Below are 17,217 nucleotides of genomic sequence, written 5' to 3' on the forward strand. Positions count from 1 at the left end.
GGATTTTCTCATGCCACATAAAAAACAGAAAAACAGCCCACCACGTTCTCTCCCTGTACCTTTTTTTTGGTTTGATTCCGTTTGAATCTTTATATTCTATTTGTGTTTACATTATTTTCCTAAATAGAAAAATGCCAGAGATGCCTGAAGATTGAAATCACCCAATTTCAACAGGGGAAGAGATCTTATAATTATTTAAGTCTAATCCCTTTATGGAACCTGAGTTTTAGAGAGATTTAGTGACTTGATCGAGGTCTGAGGGACGGGGGTGGACTGAGTACATCCTGATATCAAGAAGATGGTGGAAAGTTCAATGGGCTAAAAGGAGTTGTGTTAGTCTTGGTATTGGCACACCAATAAGCAGAGGTCTGTCTTGGAATAAAAAAACTACTTCCTTATTAGGCCCTGATCTTTGCCCTGAATTACTTACAGTTACAGAGGAATACATTTTGTAGGCAGTTTTTCTGGGAGGTAAGGACAGGTTTCTAGAGACGATCTTTGACGCCTTTTCACCACTGGAAGCAATGCTTCAGACCACTGTATTTGGAAGACAAAGGGACATGCTCACATGGCACAGTGAAAAGTGAAATCTTTTCCCACTTGGTGGTGGGTGCATGACAATAAACTTGCACTTTGAAAAGCCTATGTGTGTTCTGGTTATTTTTAAAAGGCCGGAAATGCTGGCCCTTTGAAGAATCACGCGTTTCCTCGGCCCAGAAAATAGACTGGGCTAGAAAGGCTCCCGGACTCCAATTCTGGGCCCGGGTGGTTGCAGTTTTTCAAAGGGATGTGAACGGTTTCCCAAGATAGGACCCAAGGGACTCTAGGACCCAGAGGCTGTGCGCGACGCCCGCAGGGCGAACTGTATCCTTTTGAGCTCCCGCTCCATGGCCTGAGCCGTCGTAGGACGCGGGTTCGCGGCCCGCCAGGGGACGGTCACCACAGAGACGCAGCCGGCACTGGCGAGCGAGCGAGCGGGCGGCGCACGGAGCGCGTGGGCGTGTCCCGGCGGGGCTTAGCAGCTCGCCCCACCCCACCCCACCCCACCCCACCCCAGCCAGGTCGGCCGCCCCCACCAGGTCCAGCTCCAGAGCCCAGGCCGGTCGGCCGGGCCCGCGTGCCCTCGGCGGGCTGCGCAGAGCGCGGGAGCGGTTTGGGGCTGGGCATGCTGGGAGCCCCTCGGGCAACGGCCGCCGCCGCCGCCGCCGCCACAGCCACACAGCCGCCGCCACTGCGTCCGTCCCCGGTGAGCGCCGCTGACGCGCGGAGATGAAATTCCCGGCCTCGGTGCTGGCGTCCGTGTTCCTGTTCGTGGCCGAGACAACCGCGGCGCTCAGCCTGAGCAGCACCTACCGCTCGGGCGGGGACCGCATGTGGCAGGCGCTGACGTTGCTTTTCTCGCTACTGCCTTGCGCGCTCGTGCAGCTCACGCTTCTCTTCGTACACCGCGACCTCAGCCGCGACCGCCCGCTCGTACTGCTGCTGCACCTGCTGCAACTTGGGCCCCTTTTCAGGTGCGTGCGGAAGCCCAGAGCCAGCCCCAGGCCGCAGCCTCGGTCCTGTAGCCTGATCTCCCTACCTGCTCGAGTGGAGGGAGGCGGTTTTCCTGTGGAGACAGGTGGCTCGGCCCCAAGCTGGTCCGCTATGCCCCTCAGCCCCATTATTCCAGTCAGGAATGCGACGAATCATGGCATAATGGTTATAAAGTTGGGGCACACTGAATTCCTGTTCGGTTCCGTCAAATGAAATAGCCAACATTCAACTGAAATTGACCAACAAAAATGGCAGTTTCTTGTGGTTCAACCTCATTAAAGACATTGGTTTCTCTGGGGTCAAGTAGGCTCTGACAGGATTGGCTTGTGTTGTCACAAACCCTTGGGAAGTGTGTTCTAAGCTGTGGTTACGGGGACAGCATGTACAGGTGATTTAATTTTAATTTATCAAACACATGGAGCTTACTGTGTGCCAAGCACTGTTCTAAAAGCTTTAACAGTATTTAATTCTCATAGGGAAGTCAAGAAATCCATGCACCATTATTTTCTTTTGGTGGCGTTACGAATATTATGGGATATGGAAACATATGGGGTTCTAGAAATGTCTTCCGGCCCTGGCAAACTTATAAACGTAGCCATTAAAGCTGGTACACAATGCACCATGAAAACAAAACTTGCTGTGTGTTAAGTAAAGAAAAACTGTTGGTGACATTTCTGGAAATTAATTTTTATTAACACAAAGCAAGTAGAAATACATGGTAATAAAACAGACTGGCTTATCTAAGGAGTTTAAAATGTGTTGTTTTAGTACCTTTCATCACTATAGGAAAAGCAAAACAAAGGCCGTCCATTTGGATTAGAAATAAGTTTATAATACTGAATTTTAGACATAGGCGACAGAGGAATTTGAAGAGATGGAAAGGCCAGAGAGACACCTCAGCTGCCAGAAAATTCAGCTAGCCCTACCAGGAAATCTCTCTCTCTCTTACACACACACACACACACACACACACACACACACACACACACGCACACACATTGAGGAGCAAGATACATTTTACAAAGTTATAATTTTTTTTTTTTTTTTTTGAGACAAGGTCTTGCTTTATCAGCCAGGCTGGAGTGCAGTAGCAAGATCATAGCTCATTGCATCCTCCACCTCCTGGGCTCAAGTGATACTCCTGCCTCAGTCTCCAGAGTAGCTAGGACTGCAGGCAAGCGCCATCATGCCTGGCTAATTTTCTTTTTTCTTTCTTTTTTTTTTTTTTTGTATTTTTTGTAGAGACAGAGTCTCCCTATGTTGCCCAGGCTGGTCTCGAGCTCTTGAGCTCCAGTGATCCTCCTGTCTGGGCCTCCTAAAGTTCTCTCTATGTTGCTCAGGATGGTCTGGAACTCCTGAGCTCAAATGATCCTCCTGCCCAGGCCTCCCAAAGTGCTGGAATTACAGGCATGAGCTACCACGCCTGGCCATAAAATTTTTGCACCTCATATTAAAGAAAACTGTTCCAGCTGACACACAAACTACTGACTTGTAGTTTGCACACAGTCACAGCAAACTTGGTGAACAAATTTCTCAGCCTCCAGAAGCTGCAGAATCCTAGAAAGGAAAATAAACAGGTACACTGGCAGGAGTGGGAGGTTGCTGCTGACTTCTTGATAGCTGGGGAAGAGTCTGGGGAAAAAGGGAGGGAGGGGAATTTTAAAAGTCCTGCAACCTGGAGCCATTTAGTGAGGAGAGAGTTAGTCCTTCCTAGCCCGGTAAGCCCTGTGGTCTGGACTGTATTCTCGCTCAGTAAAATAAGCGTGATCTGACTTTGGGCAGGGCACTTATCATTTCTTTCTTTCTTTCTTTTTTTTTTTTTTTTTTGAGACGGAGTCTTGCTCTGTCGCCCAGGCTGGAGTGCAGTGGCGCGATCTCAGCTCACTGCAAGCTCCGCTTCCCAGGTTCACGCCATTCTTCTGCCTCAGCCTCCTGAGTAGCTGGGACTACAGGCGCCCGCCACCACGCCCGGCTAATTTTATTTTTTTGTATTTTTAGTAGAGACGGGGTTTCACCGTGCCAGCCAGGATGGTCTCGATCTCTTGACCTCGTGATCCGCCCGCCTCGGCCTCCCAAAGTGCTGGGACCACAAGCGTGAGCCACCGCGCCCAGCCTTATCATTTCTTAACATTATCTGTGAGAAGAAAACAGATAATGTTTAAGTGGAGTAACAGGAAAAAGAGGAACTGACATTTCTCAAAAGCTTCTTGTGCTAGATGGTTTGATATGTACTTACATGCCTCAATTCATTGAATCCTCACCATGACATAGACGTAATTGTCCCCATTTTGTAGGTGAGGAAAATGAGGCCTCAGACTATGTTCTCAAGCCTCCTTAAAAAGAGCTAATTATATTCCCTATGCTCAGTGGAAGAAAGCAGAGGACTGTGTAGTACATTCTATTAGTAGTTCCATTTTAAATTAAGAAAAAGTTTGGTCATCTTGGCAATCCAATAAATGATAATACCCTATCATTGCTGCCATTTAAAGTGTTTCTAAACACGAAGAGTAACCCAAGACAAAGCTAATGACATAATATATATAAAAACAGGATGACAAGTATAAACCTGAACTCAAACATACCAAGATGTTAAGAATAATAATTTCTGAATAGTGGGGTTATGAGTGATAATATCCTGGAAAATATATAAAACTATATAATAAAACAATTATCTACTTTTCTATATTTTTCAGTTTTTACTGTAAAAATATTTTAACTTTATTAAGGAAAGAAAACTTTTGGTGCTTTGAAGAGATAACTTCTCAGCTATAATAAAGTTTCAACACTATAAAAAGACCTATTTCCAGAAAGTTCTGAATGGGCCATTGTCTTCTTGGAGCAAAAACAAAATAAAAGATAAAAAACAAAACAACAGGCAAACCCCTTCCATCAACAAGGAGTCACTGATTCTAATGCAGCTGATTTATTTCAAGGAGATATTGGACCCATGACCTTAGAGCTGAGATACAAAATGTGGTTCCAAGTCTCTTAGCTTCCAGATTAAAAGAAAAGCAGTTTGTTCTTGCGTATTAGCCTGACTTAATATCTTACTGGAATTTCTTCCTGCTGACTGTTTGATTCTGTTTTAACTCTAAGACATCAACTTTACATAAAGATAAAAATTATTTCCCTCAAACAAAGGAGAGGCATGGTGATTCTTACCCCCTTCCTTATGGATTGGATTTAATAATATTTCTAAATTGTTTTTTGACAGTTTAACTCTTCTTGCCTTTGGATGAGTACTAGCCAAACTCGTGTTTTTGCTAGGTAGATGCTGCGTTTGAGTTCATGCAGCACGATGGCCCAGTTAAACTGCAATACATTACACTAATGATTCTGGGCTAAATACTACTAACTAGGCTTTGCTCCTTCTTTCCTTTAGGGAGGCATAGGGAGAGCACCATATTTCATTTGTATCAGTCTTGTATTTAAAATGGTAGTTACAGTTTTTATGATTGTTTTCACATTAAGCCTGAGTTTGAATGATACGAACTTTGGATAATGCCTTGAATTTATTTATAATTTTAAGGAAAATCTTATTGCGCATTATAATAGATACTCTAGCAAACCAGAGCAGGGAAAAGATCTCTTACCTAAAACACAAAAACATTTTTAAAATTCTGTTTATCATTCTTTTACATTTATGCTAATTTTTATAAATTAATTGGGAGGAATAAATATAAATGAGTTACAAGTTCAAGGAATTCCCCTCATTTCTTTTTTATTACTGGTATAGTGAGGAAAAAATGGTACATGAAAAATCTGAGCTTATAAAATAAAGGCTAAGAAGTTCCCAAAATCTTTCCAGAACATTGCAAAATGATTCACCATAGTATATCTTTCTATATTAAACTTTATAAAGAATTTAAAATATTAATAGTCTACATTTGAAGGGAATTTTTTTTTCATTTGCAAGGTGCTTTTACATACAGTATTTAATTTCATCCATGGTAAAACCCTGTGAGTTAACTGTCATTATCTTATTTTTACAGTCCAGGAATTGAGGTTCAGTGAGATTAAGCAAGTGGCTTTTCAAAGGTTTTGCAGCATTTTCTATTTAACCAATTTGGGTTTTGTGTAGGCTTACAGAGCATGTGTGTCATGTGAAGATAATGTGGCTTATTGGAAATTATAGTATTTCTTTGGAAAAAGTATTTTAATTAGGGTCTCTGGTACCACAGATTATTTATGCTGACATCAGCATGCATGACTTCAGCTAAGGAATAAGCTCCTTCTGCTATGATACTTGAAAAATGGGATATATGATGCTTGAAAATGGGATAAAGTAAAAAATAAGGATCAACCTACTGATTATCTACATTGGGGTTAGCAAACTGTACCCCACAGGCCTAATACCCCCATCACCTGTTTTAGTAGGTAAAGTTTTATTGGAACACAGCATTGCTCACTGGTTTATGTATTGGCTACAACTGCTTTCACATTGCAGAGACAGACTTGAGCAGTTGCGACAGAGACCATGGCCTGTGAATCATAAAATATTTACTTTTTTATAAATACTTCACAGAAAATTTGCTGTCCCTTGGTGTAGATGATACTGAAAAACTACCTTGAGTATTTAATTTTGATAAAAGTATCTAATTTCTGGCTTTATTTAGACCTCTCAAGCAACAAACAAATAAAAAACCAAAAAATAAGAACAGATTTTGAGTAATTAGATGAGTCTTGCAGAATTCCAAGAATAGTAGTTTGTTTCTTATCAGTTTTCCTAACCAACAGTGGCAGGAGGTCTTGGGGCCTTTTACAAATGTATTAAACACCTATGACTACATGTAAAACTCTATGCTAATACAAATGTATCACCTGGGAAAAAACAGTGGCTTACAAGAGGTTCCACCTGAGCTTTAGGACCTTCTTTCATTTCCATCAAATGATCATGGAAGTTTTACTTTGTCTACAATTCTGCAGAAAGCTTCCAGTTTCATATAGCCCCTTCCTTGGCATCAAGAAAATTACTTTCTCCTCTGAACCCTCATTTCATTCATTCAGTTCTTAGCATATGCTGGTATTTAATTTGTATGTTTTAGTCTTTCAAAACTCTAAGCTTGATTTTATTATGCAAGTAAAACATTTTTTGAAATGACAGAAGAACAGAAAACAGATTTGCACAATGAGGAAAATAAAAGCTCTCATTTGACTGCTCAGACAGAACAATTCCTAATGTTTATGTTGTATATCTTTACTAATATTTTTATAATGGTATGCTAGTAAACTGTTGGGGAAAACAAGCCCTGATTTTCAGTGTTTGCTGGTTTCTCAAATGCGTATATTCTCATCATGATTGATCAAGCTACCAGTTGTTTAACAACTGGCTCACAAAATTCCTATTTTAACAGTCTGCTCTCTTGAGTCAGTATGAGCCAGCTCAAACATTTCACTGTTTATATGTATGTGTGGGTATGTGTGTGTAATCTGTATATATTTTTTATATATGTGATTTTCTTTTTACAAAAAATGGAATTTAAAATATATGATTCTATTGTAATTTGCTTCTTTCACATACCAAATATGGTAAAAATACGTAGCCTGGTCAACATAGTGAGACTGTTTCCTCACAAAAAATAAAATTAGCTGGGCACAGTAGCATGCATCTGGAGTCCCAGCTACTTAGGAGGCTCAGGAGTGAGGGTCCCTTGAGGCCAGCAGTTGGAGGCTGCAGTGAGCTATGATCACACCACTGCCCTCCAACGTTGGTGAGAGAGTGAGACTGTCTTTAAAAAAAAATTTATATATTGGTATATGTAATTCTATACCATTGATGTTAAGGAATGTATAATGTTTCATTGAATTGATATATTAGGATTTATTTAATTATTCTTTCATTTTTGGGACCTTTAGAGTATTCCCAGCATTTTGCTATTATACATAATGCTATGATTTAAATTGTTACAATACGTTTTCTTCTAAGTGAGATCATACGTGATAACATGTCATAACTAAAAGTGCTATATAAATATTAATTTTCGTTTATTATTATTATTATTGTGCATATGTCCCACTATCCCATTTAGATTGTGAGTGCCCCCAGATGAGGCAGGGGTATCCAGCTGTCTGCATTCCCCACAGCACTTAGTAAACCGCGCCTGCATTCATCTCATATTTGAGAATAAAGATGATTATCAGTTTATTCTGTTTTTGTTTTGTTTTGGTTTGTTTTTTTGAGACAGAGTCTCGCTGTGTCACCCAGGCTGGAGTGCAGTGGCGCAATCTTCGCCTCTTGTGTTCAAGCAATTCTCCTGCCTCAGCCTCCCGAGTAGGTGAGACTACAAGGGTGCACCACCATGCCTGGCTAATTTTTTAATTTTTAGTAGAGATGTGGTTTCACCATGTTGGCCAGACTGATCTCAAACTCCTGACCTCAGGTGATCCGCCTGCCTCAGCCTCCCAAAGTGCTGGGATTACAGGCGTGAGCCACTGCTCCCGGCCAGTTCATTCTGTTATCTAATCTTTGATGTGATCAGTGGTCCAACAGTGTAAAGTTGCTAGGCCTCATACAGTCCTCAGTCATTAATTTGAGTTTTCCTTCAGAGAAAATTCAATTGGACGTGCTTGGGATTGAACTCATGGCCTGAACTTCATTGACATTATTTCCAACTGAAAAAACTGGTCTGTGTGGTTTTACATTGTTTTCATGTAATATATTAAAGTGTTCTTGACCCCATGGGACAAAATGTCGTACACAAATCAACCCCCCCCCCCCACACACACCCACACACACCATACAACTTCTTTCTCCTAGCAACAAATGAACAATGGTATTAATCACAAAATATGTCCACTTTGAACTCACCAGAAAGGTTCCTGCATTTCCTCTCTTACGTCAAGCTTTATTTTATTATTTCAAATTATAAATACATTCCAGTTGCCGTAGTCACCTCAGGATGAGAGTATAAAGTTAACATTATAACATAAACATTCAATGAAATAGATTAAGCCATTAAAATCTTCTGGCAGCATCATAAGGTTGTTATAAAAGTGCATGTTAGAGGAGGGACAAAAAGTCCTTTAACAAGTTACAAACCTACGGCCATGAATATTTTTCTTACTCCTAGGGAAAACACATTTTTAACCAGCATTTTATTATGAAAATTTTCAAACACAAGGAAGACAAGTTTAAGGAATTCTGTAGTGAACACCCAAGTACTCACCACCTAGATTCTACAATTAACATTTTGTTTCACATATTTATCCATCTATCAATTCGTGTGTCTGTGTGTGTGTGTGTGTGTGTGTGTGTGTGTGTATGTACTTCAAAGTTAATCACAGACATCAGTATTCTTCCCGCTTCAGCATCCATATTTTTACCTAGAGAGGAAATCCAAATTTTAAAAGCCAGGTATTCTCTCAGTCTGGAAAAGTCACTGATTAAGTCTGGGACTGACTTTAGTCCTGCCCTGTAAGGGCTTATGAAAACAGAGATAGGTAACATGTTGTGGTCTCCCAGTGAAATGCTAGATGGCAAGCTGCCCTGTGCTGGAGGATTTCCGAGCCATAGCTTCTGCTTTAACTGGGGTGGTTTGGGGCATCTTTTGGATGTGGAACACACACACGTGTGTGTGTGCATGCAGTCACACTATATAATCACCATTTTTCACAGCAATATGACAAAGTGGGTATTATATCTGCTTTATAGTGGAGGGAATGTGCTGGAGTGGGGATAGTAGGTGACTCGGCTATGGCTACATAGCTAGTATGTGTCGGGAAGGGAAACTGCACATTTTTTCTGTGGCTCTGGAGCTGGAACCACTTTCCATTCTCTAAGAGATTTCCTTGCTTCAGTGGCCTTTGGTATTACCTCTTCATTTGGTTCTCATTCAATTCCCATTGGCCTGCTGGAAAGCCTCAAGAGGACTGCATACTGAGAACTGGTCCTTGGAGTAGTTGATTTAGAAGAGTGACTATAGTTCAGAGTAGCCAAGTCAAGGCTTTAAGAATCAGGCTAAAGGTAAGTAGGATGAGCATGGAAAGTCAGAATCCTGTCTGTCTCTAATTATTGTGATTTCCTGATTTGTTTTCAGGTGTTTTGAAGTCTTCTGCATCTACTTTCAGTCAGGCAACAATGAAGAGCCTTATGTCAGTATCACCAAGAAGAGGCAAATGCCAAAAAATGGCCTCTCAGAGGAGATTGAGAAGGAGGTGGGCCAGGCAGAAGGCAAACTAATCACCCACCGATCAGCGTTCAGTCGGGCGTCGGTGATCCAGGCTTTCTTGGGCTCAGCCCCCCAGCTGACCCTACAGCTGTACATAAGTGTCATGCAGCAGGACGTCACTGTTGGAAGAAGTACGTGTATTTTTTATTTCTGCCTGCATTTGGGGATCAAAATGAGAAGCAAAATATGCAGTTTATTTTGTTTCAAAGGAAATTTGTTCTTAAGTGCACTTAATTCTGAATCTGTGTTCTAGTTACTATGCTCAAAACTCAGTTAAAATAACAACGTCTATTTTGCTTATGACTCTGCATTCTAGGCAGGGCTCAAAAGGGTTACCTAATCTGTGATCCACTATGGATCAGCTAGGGTGGCTCAAAGGTAGGGGGCTAGAATCTATTCAAGACCCCTTCACTCACATGTCTTGTTGTTCACATGTTTTGATATTGGCTGTTGCTGGGAGTTTCAGATCTTCTCCATTTGATTTCTCTGTGTGGGTGAGTTTGGGCTTCCTTAGAGCATGGTAGCTGCTTCCAAGGGTGAGTGTTCTAAGAAGGAGGGAAGGCCAGATGGAAGCCACATCAGCTTTTGTGATCCAGGCTTGGGAGTTGTGGGACATCACTTCTGCTTCCTTCTCATTGTTGAAATACTTACAGAGTTCTGCCCAGATTCAAGGGAAAGGAGAGGGAAGCAAACTCTGACTCTTGTTGTGGAATGGTAGAGTTCTAGAAGATCACGTGGGACCAAAAATACCACTGTGGCCATTTTTAGAAAATATAGTTCACCAGAGGCTGAAAACACAGCTACTGAAGGCTGCTTCTCTTGGGATTTCACTCTGTCTTTCAGTGCTAGTTCTAAACTAGTTGAGACAGTTGGCTTAACAACTTTGTGGTGAATAATGGAACAAGGCCACTTTCCTGTCTTCTTAGACTTGTAATAGGTATATCAGTTTATAAGTCAAGACAATATTCTACCTTTGGGCTATTCTCGCATCATCAAATTAAGAGCAGATTTTGGTTAAGTTAAAAAAAAAAAAACACTATTTGCATCAGAGTCAAGATTTTAATGAAAAGCCTACAAATGAGAAGTGGAAACAACCCCCTCCCAAGTATTAATATTATGGGTAAACGAAAACCATTATGGTAAGTTTTATTATTGGTATACAAAATGATTTAAAAGCCTTAAGTTGAAAAAATACATGTTTAAGAAAACATTGAAGATAAGGAAGACTCTTATTTATTTTACTTCACTCAGTTTTATCCTCTTTCTGCCTATGTTTTAGACTGGCTGGTAATAATTCATGTCAGAGTCACAGGATACTTACATGTTAGAGCCATCTCCCTTATCCAGGTTGCCTGATTATGATTCTTAAAATATGAGTCACGATCTTAAGTAGAGATCTTGAACCTTAGTGGATCAACATTTATATGTAAATACTTTCCACAACACCTGGTAGGGAGTAAAAGCTCAATAAATATAGCAACATCCATGTTCTCTAAGGAATTATAACTGGAATGGGTCTTGACCAAGCTGCATGCCACTATACTCTTTTTCCCAGTTTATTGTTTTTCCAAGTGGCAGGGATACAGCAAGAAATCAGATGTGATGATAGCCTATTTGATTTTTAGAGGTAGATCCAATTTTTTTCCTCAAGTTTTTTTAGTAAAGATTGTCTCACAGTTGTAGGGTTGGCAAACTACATCCCATGGGCCTAATCTGGGCACTGCCTGTTTTTGTCAATAAAGTTCTATTGGAATGCAGCCCTGCTCTTTCATTTATGTATTGTCTGTGACTGTTTTGGGACTAAAACAACAGAGTCGAGTAGTTACAATAAACATAATGTGGCCCACAAAGCCTAAAATATTTACTAACTTTTTACAAAGAAAGTTTGCCAACCCTTGTTATAATTTTTCAGACATAATTCTGTTCAGGAAAAATAAAATCTGTCTTGTAAAATGTCAGTGTCACAAGGGATATCTGAAATGTCCCAAAAGAACTTGGAAAAACAGAAGTCCTCTGAGAGTTAAATGATAAATCAAATAGATATGGAAAAAGGAAGTGGGCATGGTCTTGTTAAAAAGATAGATGGCTGCCATTTATGCAGGTCTTAACTAACCCCAATCACTGCCTTAACATATATAAGGAGGGAATATCTCACCCGGAAAGGGTAAGACCCTTATGAATGGAGCATGGTCTAGGGTGTGCCACAAAGGCAAATGTTGGTAGTGTCTGTCATGTGGTTAGAAATGCATTTGGTGCAAGGAACAAACACCTAACTGTAAAGTTAACCTAGAGTTTATTTTTCTTATCTAACTGGAAATTGGAAGTAGACAGTTGCTGACAGTATTTCAGCTGCTCAATAGTGGCAAAGTTGATGTCCCTGCCAATCCATTGGCCTTTTGCTTGGGTTGCTACTGCAGTTCCAACCATCATAGCTACATTCAAAATAGGAAGAAGGGCTGAAGAAGGAAGGGTAGATATATTTCTCTTTTTATTAATGAATATAGCTTTTTCATAAATCTCCCTAATAGACTTTACTTTGTCTTCCTCCTTTTAATAAAAATTATAGCTTTCCCAGAAATCTCCCTGACAGAAATGACTTTAGGTCTCTGACCAGAACTGATCAGTCATTTAGCTTAAAGGGATGCTAGGAAAGCCAGGTCTAGGAATGTTTGCCACCAATGGCTCAGACTAGTATTCCTCAAACTTCCCTGATGATGATGATTAGAGTTACCTGGGGGCTTGTTAAATATATAGATTACCAGGATTCATCTCTGGAAATTGTGATTTGCTGTGTCTGGGATGGGAGCCAAGGTTATGTCTTTTCTTTTTATTTCCCTTTTGTTATTTAAACAAGGGCTCCAGGTGATTTTATTATCAGCAAAGTTTGAGGACATTGGATTAGACTAGTCATGGCCTGCGTGTGGTTGGGCCCATTGCCACCCATAACAAAACCATGTTCTCTTAAGATAGTGAGAGGAATGGAAAATGAATAGGCAACTGACAGGGTCTGCCACATCATCTAAATGCAGTCCAGACGAATAGAAATGTGTCCCTCTTGACAGAAGGACATACAGTCCATCACAACATGACCCTATTCAGCATTCAAATTCTGTAACTCTCTCTCTCTCTGATTCTGTGCTCATTGAGCAAACATTGATGGATTTGGCATTAGCAGAGTTTGCCATGAGGGAGAGAAGGGAGAGCCAGCTACATGGTCACTGGAGAGTTATTGTTTTTCTTCAATTGCAATATAATTCATATAACATAAATTTCACTACTTTGGGTGTACAATTCAGTAGGTTTCAATATACTGACAATGTTATACAATCATCACCACTGTCTAGTTTTAGAACATTTTCATCACACCAAAAATAAGTCCCCTATTCATTAACAGTCACTCTTCATTTCCCCTGCCCCTAGCCCCTGGCAGCCTACTAATCTACTTCCTGTCTCTATGGATTTAACTATTACGAATCTTTCATATCAGTGGAATCATATGCTATTGGGAAGTTTTCTTTCTCATAGTCAGTGAATAACGGACACTGTGTCTGTGAGCTTCAGTCTTGGGTGAATTTGGACATCCTGAGATTCCCTGAGTCTAATCAGTTCTCAGCAAGGGCTTGCTCAAGTCTCCAGATCTTGGAGGATGGGTTGGGTTGAAGCCTAAGTGAGCATACCAATGTTACTGTGCTTTGTGAAGGCCCCTGCAGCCTGCCATTTGGCTTGCCTGGCCCTCACAGTGCCCTTCTCTATTCTACTCAAGGTGGTAATGTTGGTAGTAAAAATGGCTGTTTCATGAACCCTTGATTTGTGCCAGGCACTGTGATAGGCATCCTTGTGTTTCATTTTCAGTGTCCCTGAGGTAGATAATATTATCTCCATCTTAGTAAAGAGGGAAATTGAGCCAGACACAGTGGCTCACACCTGTGATCCTAGCACTTTAGGAAGCCAAGGTGGGCAAATCGCTTGACCCCAGGAGTTTGAGACCACCCTGAGCAACATGGCGAGACCCCATCTCTATAAAAAATACAAAAATTAGCCAGGAGTGGTGGTGCATGCCTGTGGTCCCAGCTACTTGGGAGGATAAGGCAGGAGGATTGCTTGAGCCTGGGAGGACCTTGCCTCAAAAAAAAAAAAAAAAAAAGAGGAGGAAAATTGTACTCATAGTCAGATAGAGGAGCCAGAATTTGAGGTTAGATTTGTGTGACTTTATTTATGGACTCAATGAGTATTTCTTGGGTATGTTCTGTGTTTCAGACCCTGTGCTGGTCTCTGAGGATAAAGTGGTGAATAAGGTAGGCAGGCCCCAATCATCTTCGAATAGGATATATGAACATCACACAAATTATTAATCAAATGCATATTTTATTTAAGGTAAATCCTGCAAAGTGAAAGATAAGTAGCCTCTCTGAGGGTATATTGGGGGTTGTCTAACCGAGTCTGGGAAATGAGGCAAATGTTTCCAAAACTTAGATTTAAACTGAAAACTGCTAGATGAAGAAAAGAAGCCAGGTGAAGAAAAATCAGGAAAGAGCATCCCAGGATTTCAAGCTTTATTCCAGAGGCAATGGGAAGGCACTGATGAGTTTTAAGCAACAAGTGTCATGATCAAATTTAGTTTTAGAAACTGATTACTCTGCAAAATGTATTTGAAGAGAGTGAAGAAAGAAATGGAGAGGCTAGGAAGTGGGCTACTATAGTTGTCAAGGTGAGAATAATGGCCTGGACTGGAATAGTCAGAGTGGATTATTGGAGCAATATTAAGAATGCGTAAGCGGAACAATGTGATGATTGATTGGATATGAAGGTGAGGCAGTGAGAGATGTCAAGAATAATTCCCAGTTCCTGATATGGACTGTTGTAGCCATGGATCTCCATTTGTCTTGGTAGTGATAGGTTTGCGAGGTATATTTTACTTTCAGTTCCAGACTTAAAGAAATGAATACATTTTAAAGATTCTATTTAACTCATGAGAGAACAAGCAGATGTTCTGTTCGGACCAGCTTATAAGATAACCCAAAGGGCAGACATAGGAATATTGACTAGAGATATCAAAATGAATATGTAAATGGAAGTAAAACTGGTTTTATTACAGCATGAGGGGGTGACATTTGAACCTCTACTGTACAAGACATTGAGCATGTCTGTTAGTGACTTATAGCTTACAGAGGAATGTAAATGAGCTCACTGGCAATACAAAGCTAGAATCAGAGAACCTGGATTGGTATACTGAAGACAGGACAATGTTTTGATTGAAACACATTTTTTTTGTTGTTGCTAGAATGTTTAAGTCAAGTACAAAGTTAGACTTTCCTCAAAAAGACGGTCCAGTTATTAGGGTGAGCAGGTTCCTGTCAGAGACATTTCGAGGCCGGGCTTGATCAGGGCTCAGTGAACACCAATAATATCACAAAGTTGAGGTTGTCTTGAAGGCAGCTCCCTGACCAAGGAGGGCCTGGAGCACAGTGGGCGGGAATAAGCACTGGTACCTGGAGAGGCTCAGGCTAGTGGGAAAATTGACGAGGGCTGATCAAAACAAAACTCACCAAGACCATGTGAGGGCAAAAAGGAGCCTTAGAAAGGAGATTCTTCCCTGCTCCACAAAAGCCTAGCTGCAGTTTCCTGTTAGCCACATGGACGGCTTTCTGCAAGGTCAGTATGCCCAGTGCCTGAGCTCATCCACACCTGTTTTCCTGGTTGTTATTCTCTAGTATCTGATGGCCAACATCCTGGAGCAGGCAGGCAAGAAGGCCCAGAACAGTTGCAGGGTGCGCATCACACCAGAACACATAGAGAGGGCCATGTACAAGGATAAGCAGCTCAGATGCCTCTTGGAGGATGTACCCACCATCAGGTTGATGAGGTGCCCCAGCCCGAGAAGGAGGGATGCTTGGGTCTGGGAACCTGGCAGGACTTCATCAACAATTTCATCCAGCCTCAAAAATTCCCATAGATGAGAGACCCCAGGCTGCTGCCATCAGCCCATGCTATTAAAGTCTTTAATGACAGTGCCCCTGACTTCTCTCAGGTTCTCTCATTTTCGGTTGGAGGTGTCCTTGAGACATCCAGGAGAAGCTATCCCATAGAGAGCTGAATGGGTGGAAGGTGTTGCCAGTGTGGGGTGTTTGAATCAGTGATTTTAGAAGGGGCAGTTTCCAGTGGTTGGTGAGAGCACTGGCCCTGGCGGGAGGAGCTGACTGGGGATAAAGATATAGAGACTTCCTCATTGGCTTTGAACTGGAAGGCCTTGTGAGGCCAGGGAGTTGCTGGGAGCCTCCTAGGCTTGATAAATTCCTAACCTGATGCTGGGGCCTAGGGTGGAGCTGCAGACTCTGACTGAGGTGCGGGAGGCTTTATTCAGAATAGCAAAGGTCTGAAGTCAGAGGGCAGTGGCCACAGGGATGGGTGGAGAGGGGGCACACTGCATACTAGCTGGCATGAACTTCATGGGACAGGCTTTACATGGAGATTGAGGAGTGATGGGGAAAACATAAGGAAAAATGCAAAAAAAAAAGTTATGGTCATGTTATTTTATTTATTTATTTGTACCCTGCCTCATTCCAAAAGAGGACTTGAGACAGGGATTAGTAACTGGTACTATGACACATTGTTTGGAATATATTCTTCTGTCCTCTTGTGGACACTGTTAAATTAAGTAGTAACATTATATAAAAGCTCTCTGGCCTAGGACATGCAATCCAATCAGTTCTTAATGGTTACGAAATATTACAAAACTTATTTGTAAATGTATTCCATTATAAACACAATTATCAATCGCATTCCCAGAAAAAATAATCTGTGTATGATCATGTATTTCATAGAACAGCATAGAGTTATCAATGGCCAAAAACAGGTTCAAAAGGTATACAAATAACCTATGTAATTCTGTCTTGAGTGATGGCTTCTAAAGCATGTACTGTACTTTTAAAAACTTGTGCTCTGTACTGTTTAAAAAAGGTGTCACATCAAGTGTTGTAGCAATCTGTCCCCTTGCCTGTGAATGTCCATATTTTAGGTTTTCACCTGTTCCTTGGATCTTCTGTGGCCACATTCTGCTGCCTGTTGGCCAGAGGCTGCCCAGCCAGATTCAATAACAGATCAGACAACCTGGGTTTTAGATCCTAGTTCACCACTTTCTGGCCATGTGATCTTGGACTTTCATTTACTCCTGCTGGGCAGGTTTGCTCATGTGTAAAATAGCAGAGTCCCTCTATCTTTAGTTTTCCCAAAGATTGAGTCCACTTTGGATATGCACAGTGTGGCCCTTAATAAACAGCTGCATCTATCTCCTCCCCTAACCCCAGACACGCAGGCAGGCTTCCCCAGGGTACATCTGGGTCTGGTTCTCAGGTTACTGTTGGGCACTTGGGCCACTGGCTGTGAGAGCGACATCCTGCTGAGCCCTGTGGAGAGACAGGAGAGTGCCCAGCAGAGGAAGGAGACAGCGGAAGAGGGACACGAGCCAGGCAGTCCCCACTCTGGTGTCCCTTTTTCTCCTCCTGCCTTGTGACTCGCC

The 17,217-nt window shown here is 41.6% G+C and overlaps 1 protein-coding gene across 1 annotated transcript in view; it reads left to right on the forward strand.

Moving 5' to 3' along the window:
* The first annotated feature begins 751 nt into the window (after positions 1-751).
* Positions 752-17,217, forward strand: part of XK (X-linked Kx blood group antigen, Kell and VPS13A binding protein) — a 48,499-nt gene continuing 32,033 nt past the window's right edge. The window contains exons 1-2 of the mRNA XM_004063991.4: positions 752-1,514; positions 9,570-9,832. Coding sequence (XP_004064039.1) covers positions 1,270-1,514; positions 9,570-9,832 — 508 coding nt within the window. The 5' untranslated portion in view covers positions 752-1,269. The remainder of the gene's footprint in view (positions 1,515-9,569; positions 9,833-17,217) is intronic.

Source organism: Gorilla gorilla, chromosome X (genome assembly GCF_029281585.2).
Source record: "Gorilla gorilla gorilla isolate KB3781 chromosome X, NHGRI_mGorGor1-v2.1_pri, whole genome shotgun sequence".
Classification (NCBI taxonomy): Eukaryota; Metazoa; Chordata; class Mammalia; order Primates; family Hominidae; genus Gorilla; species Gorilla gorilla.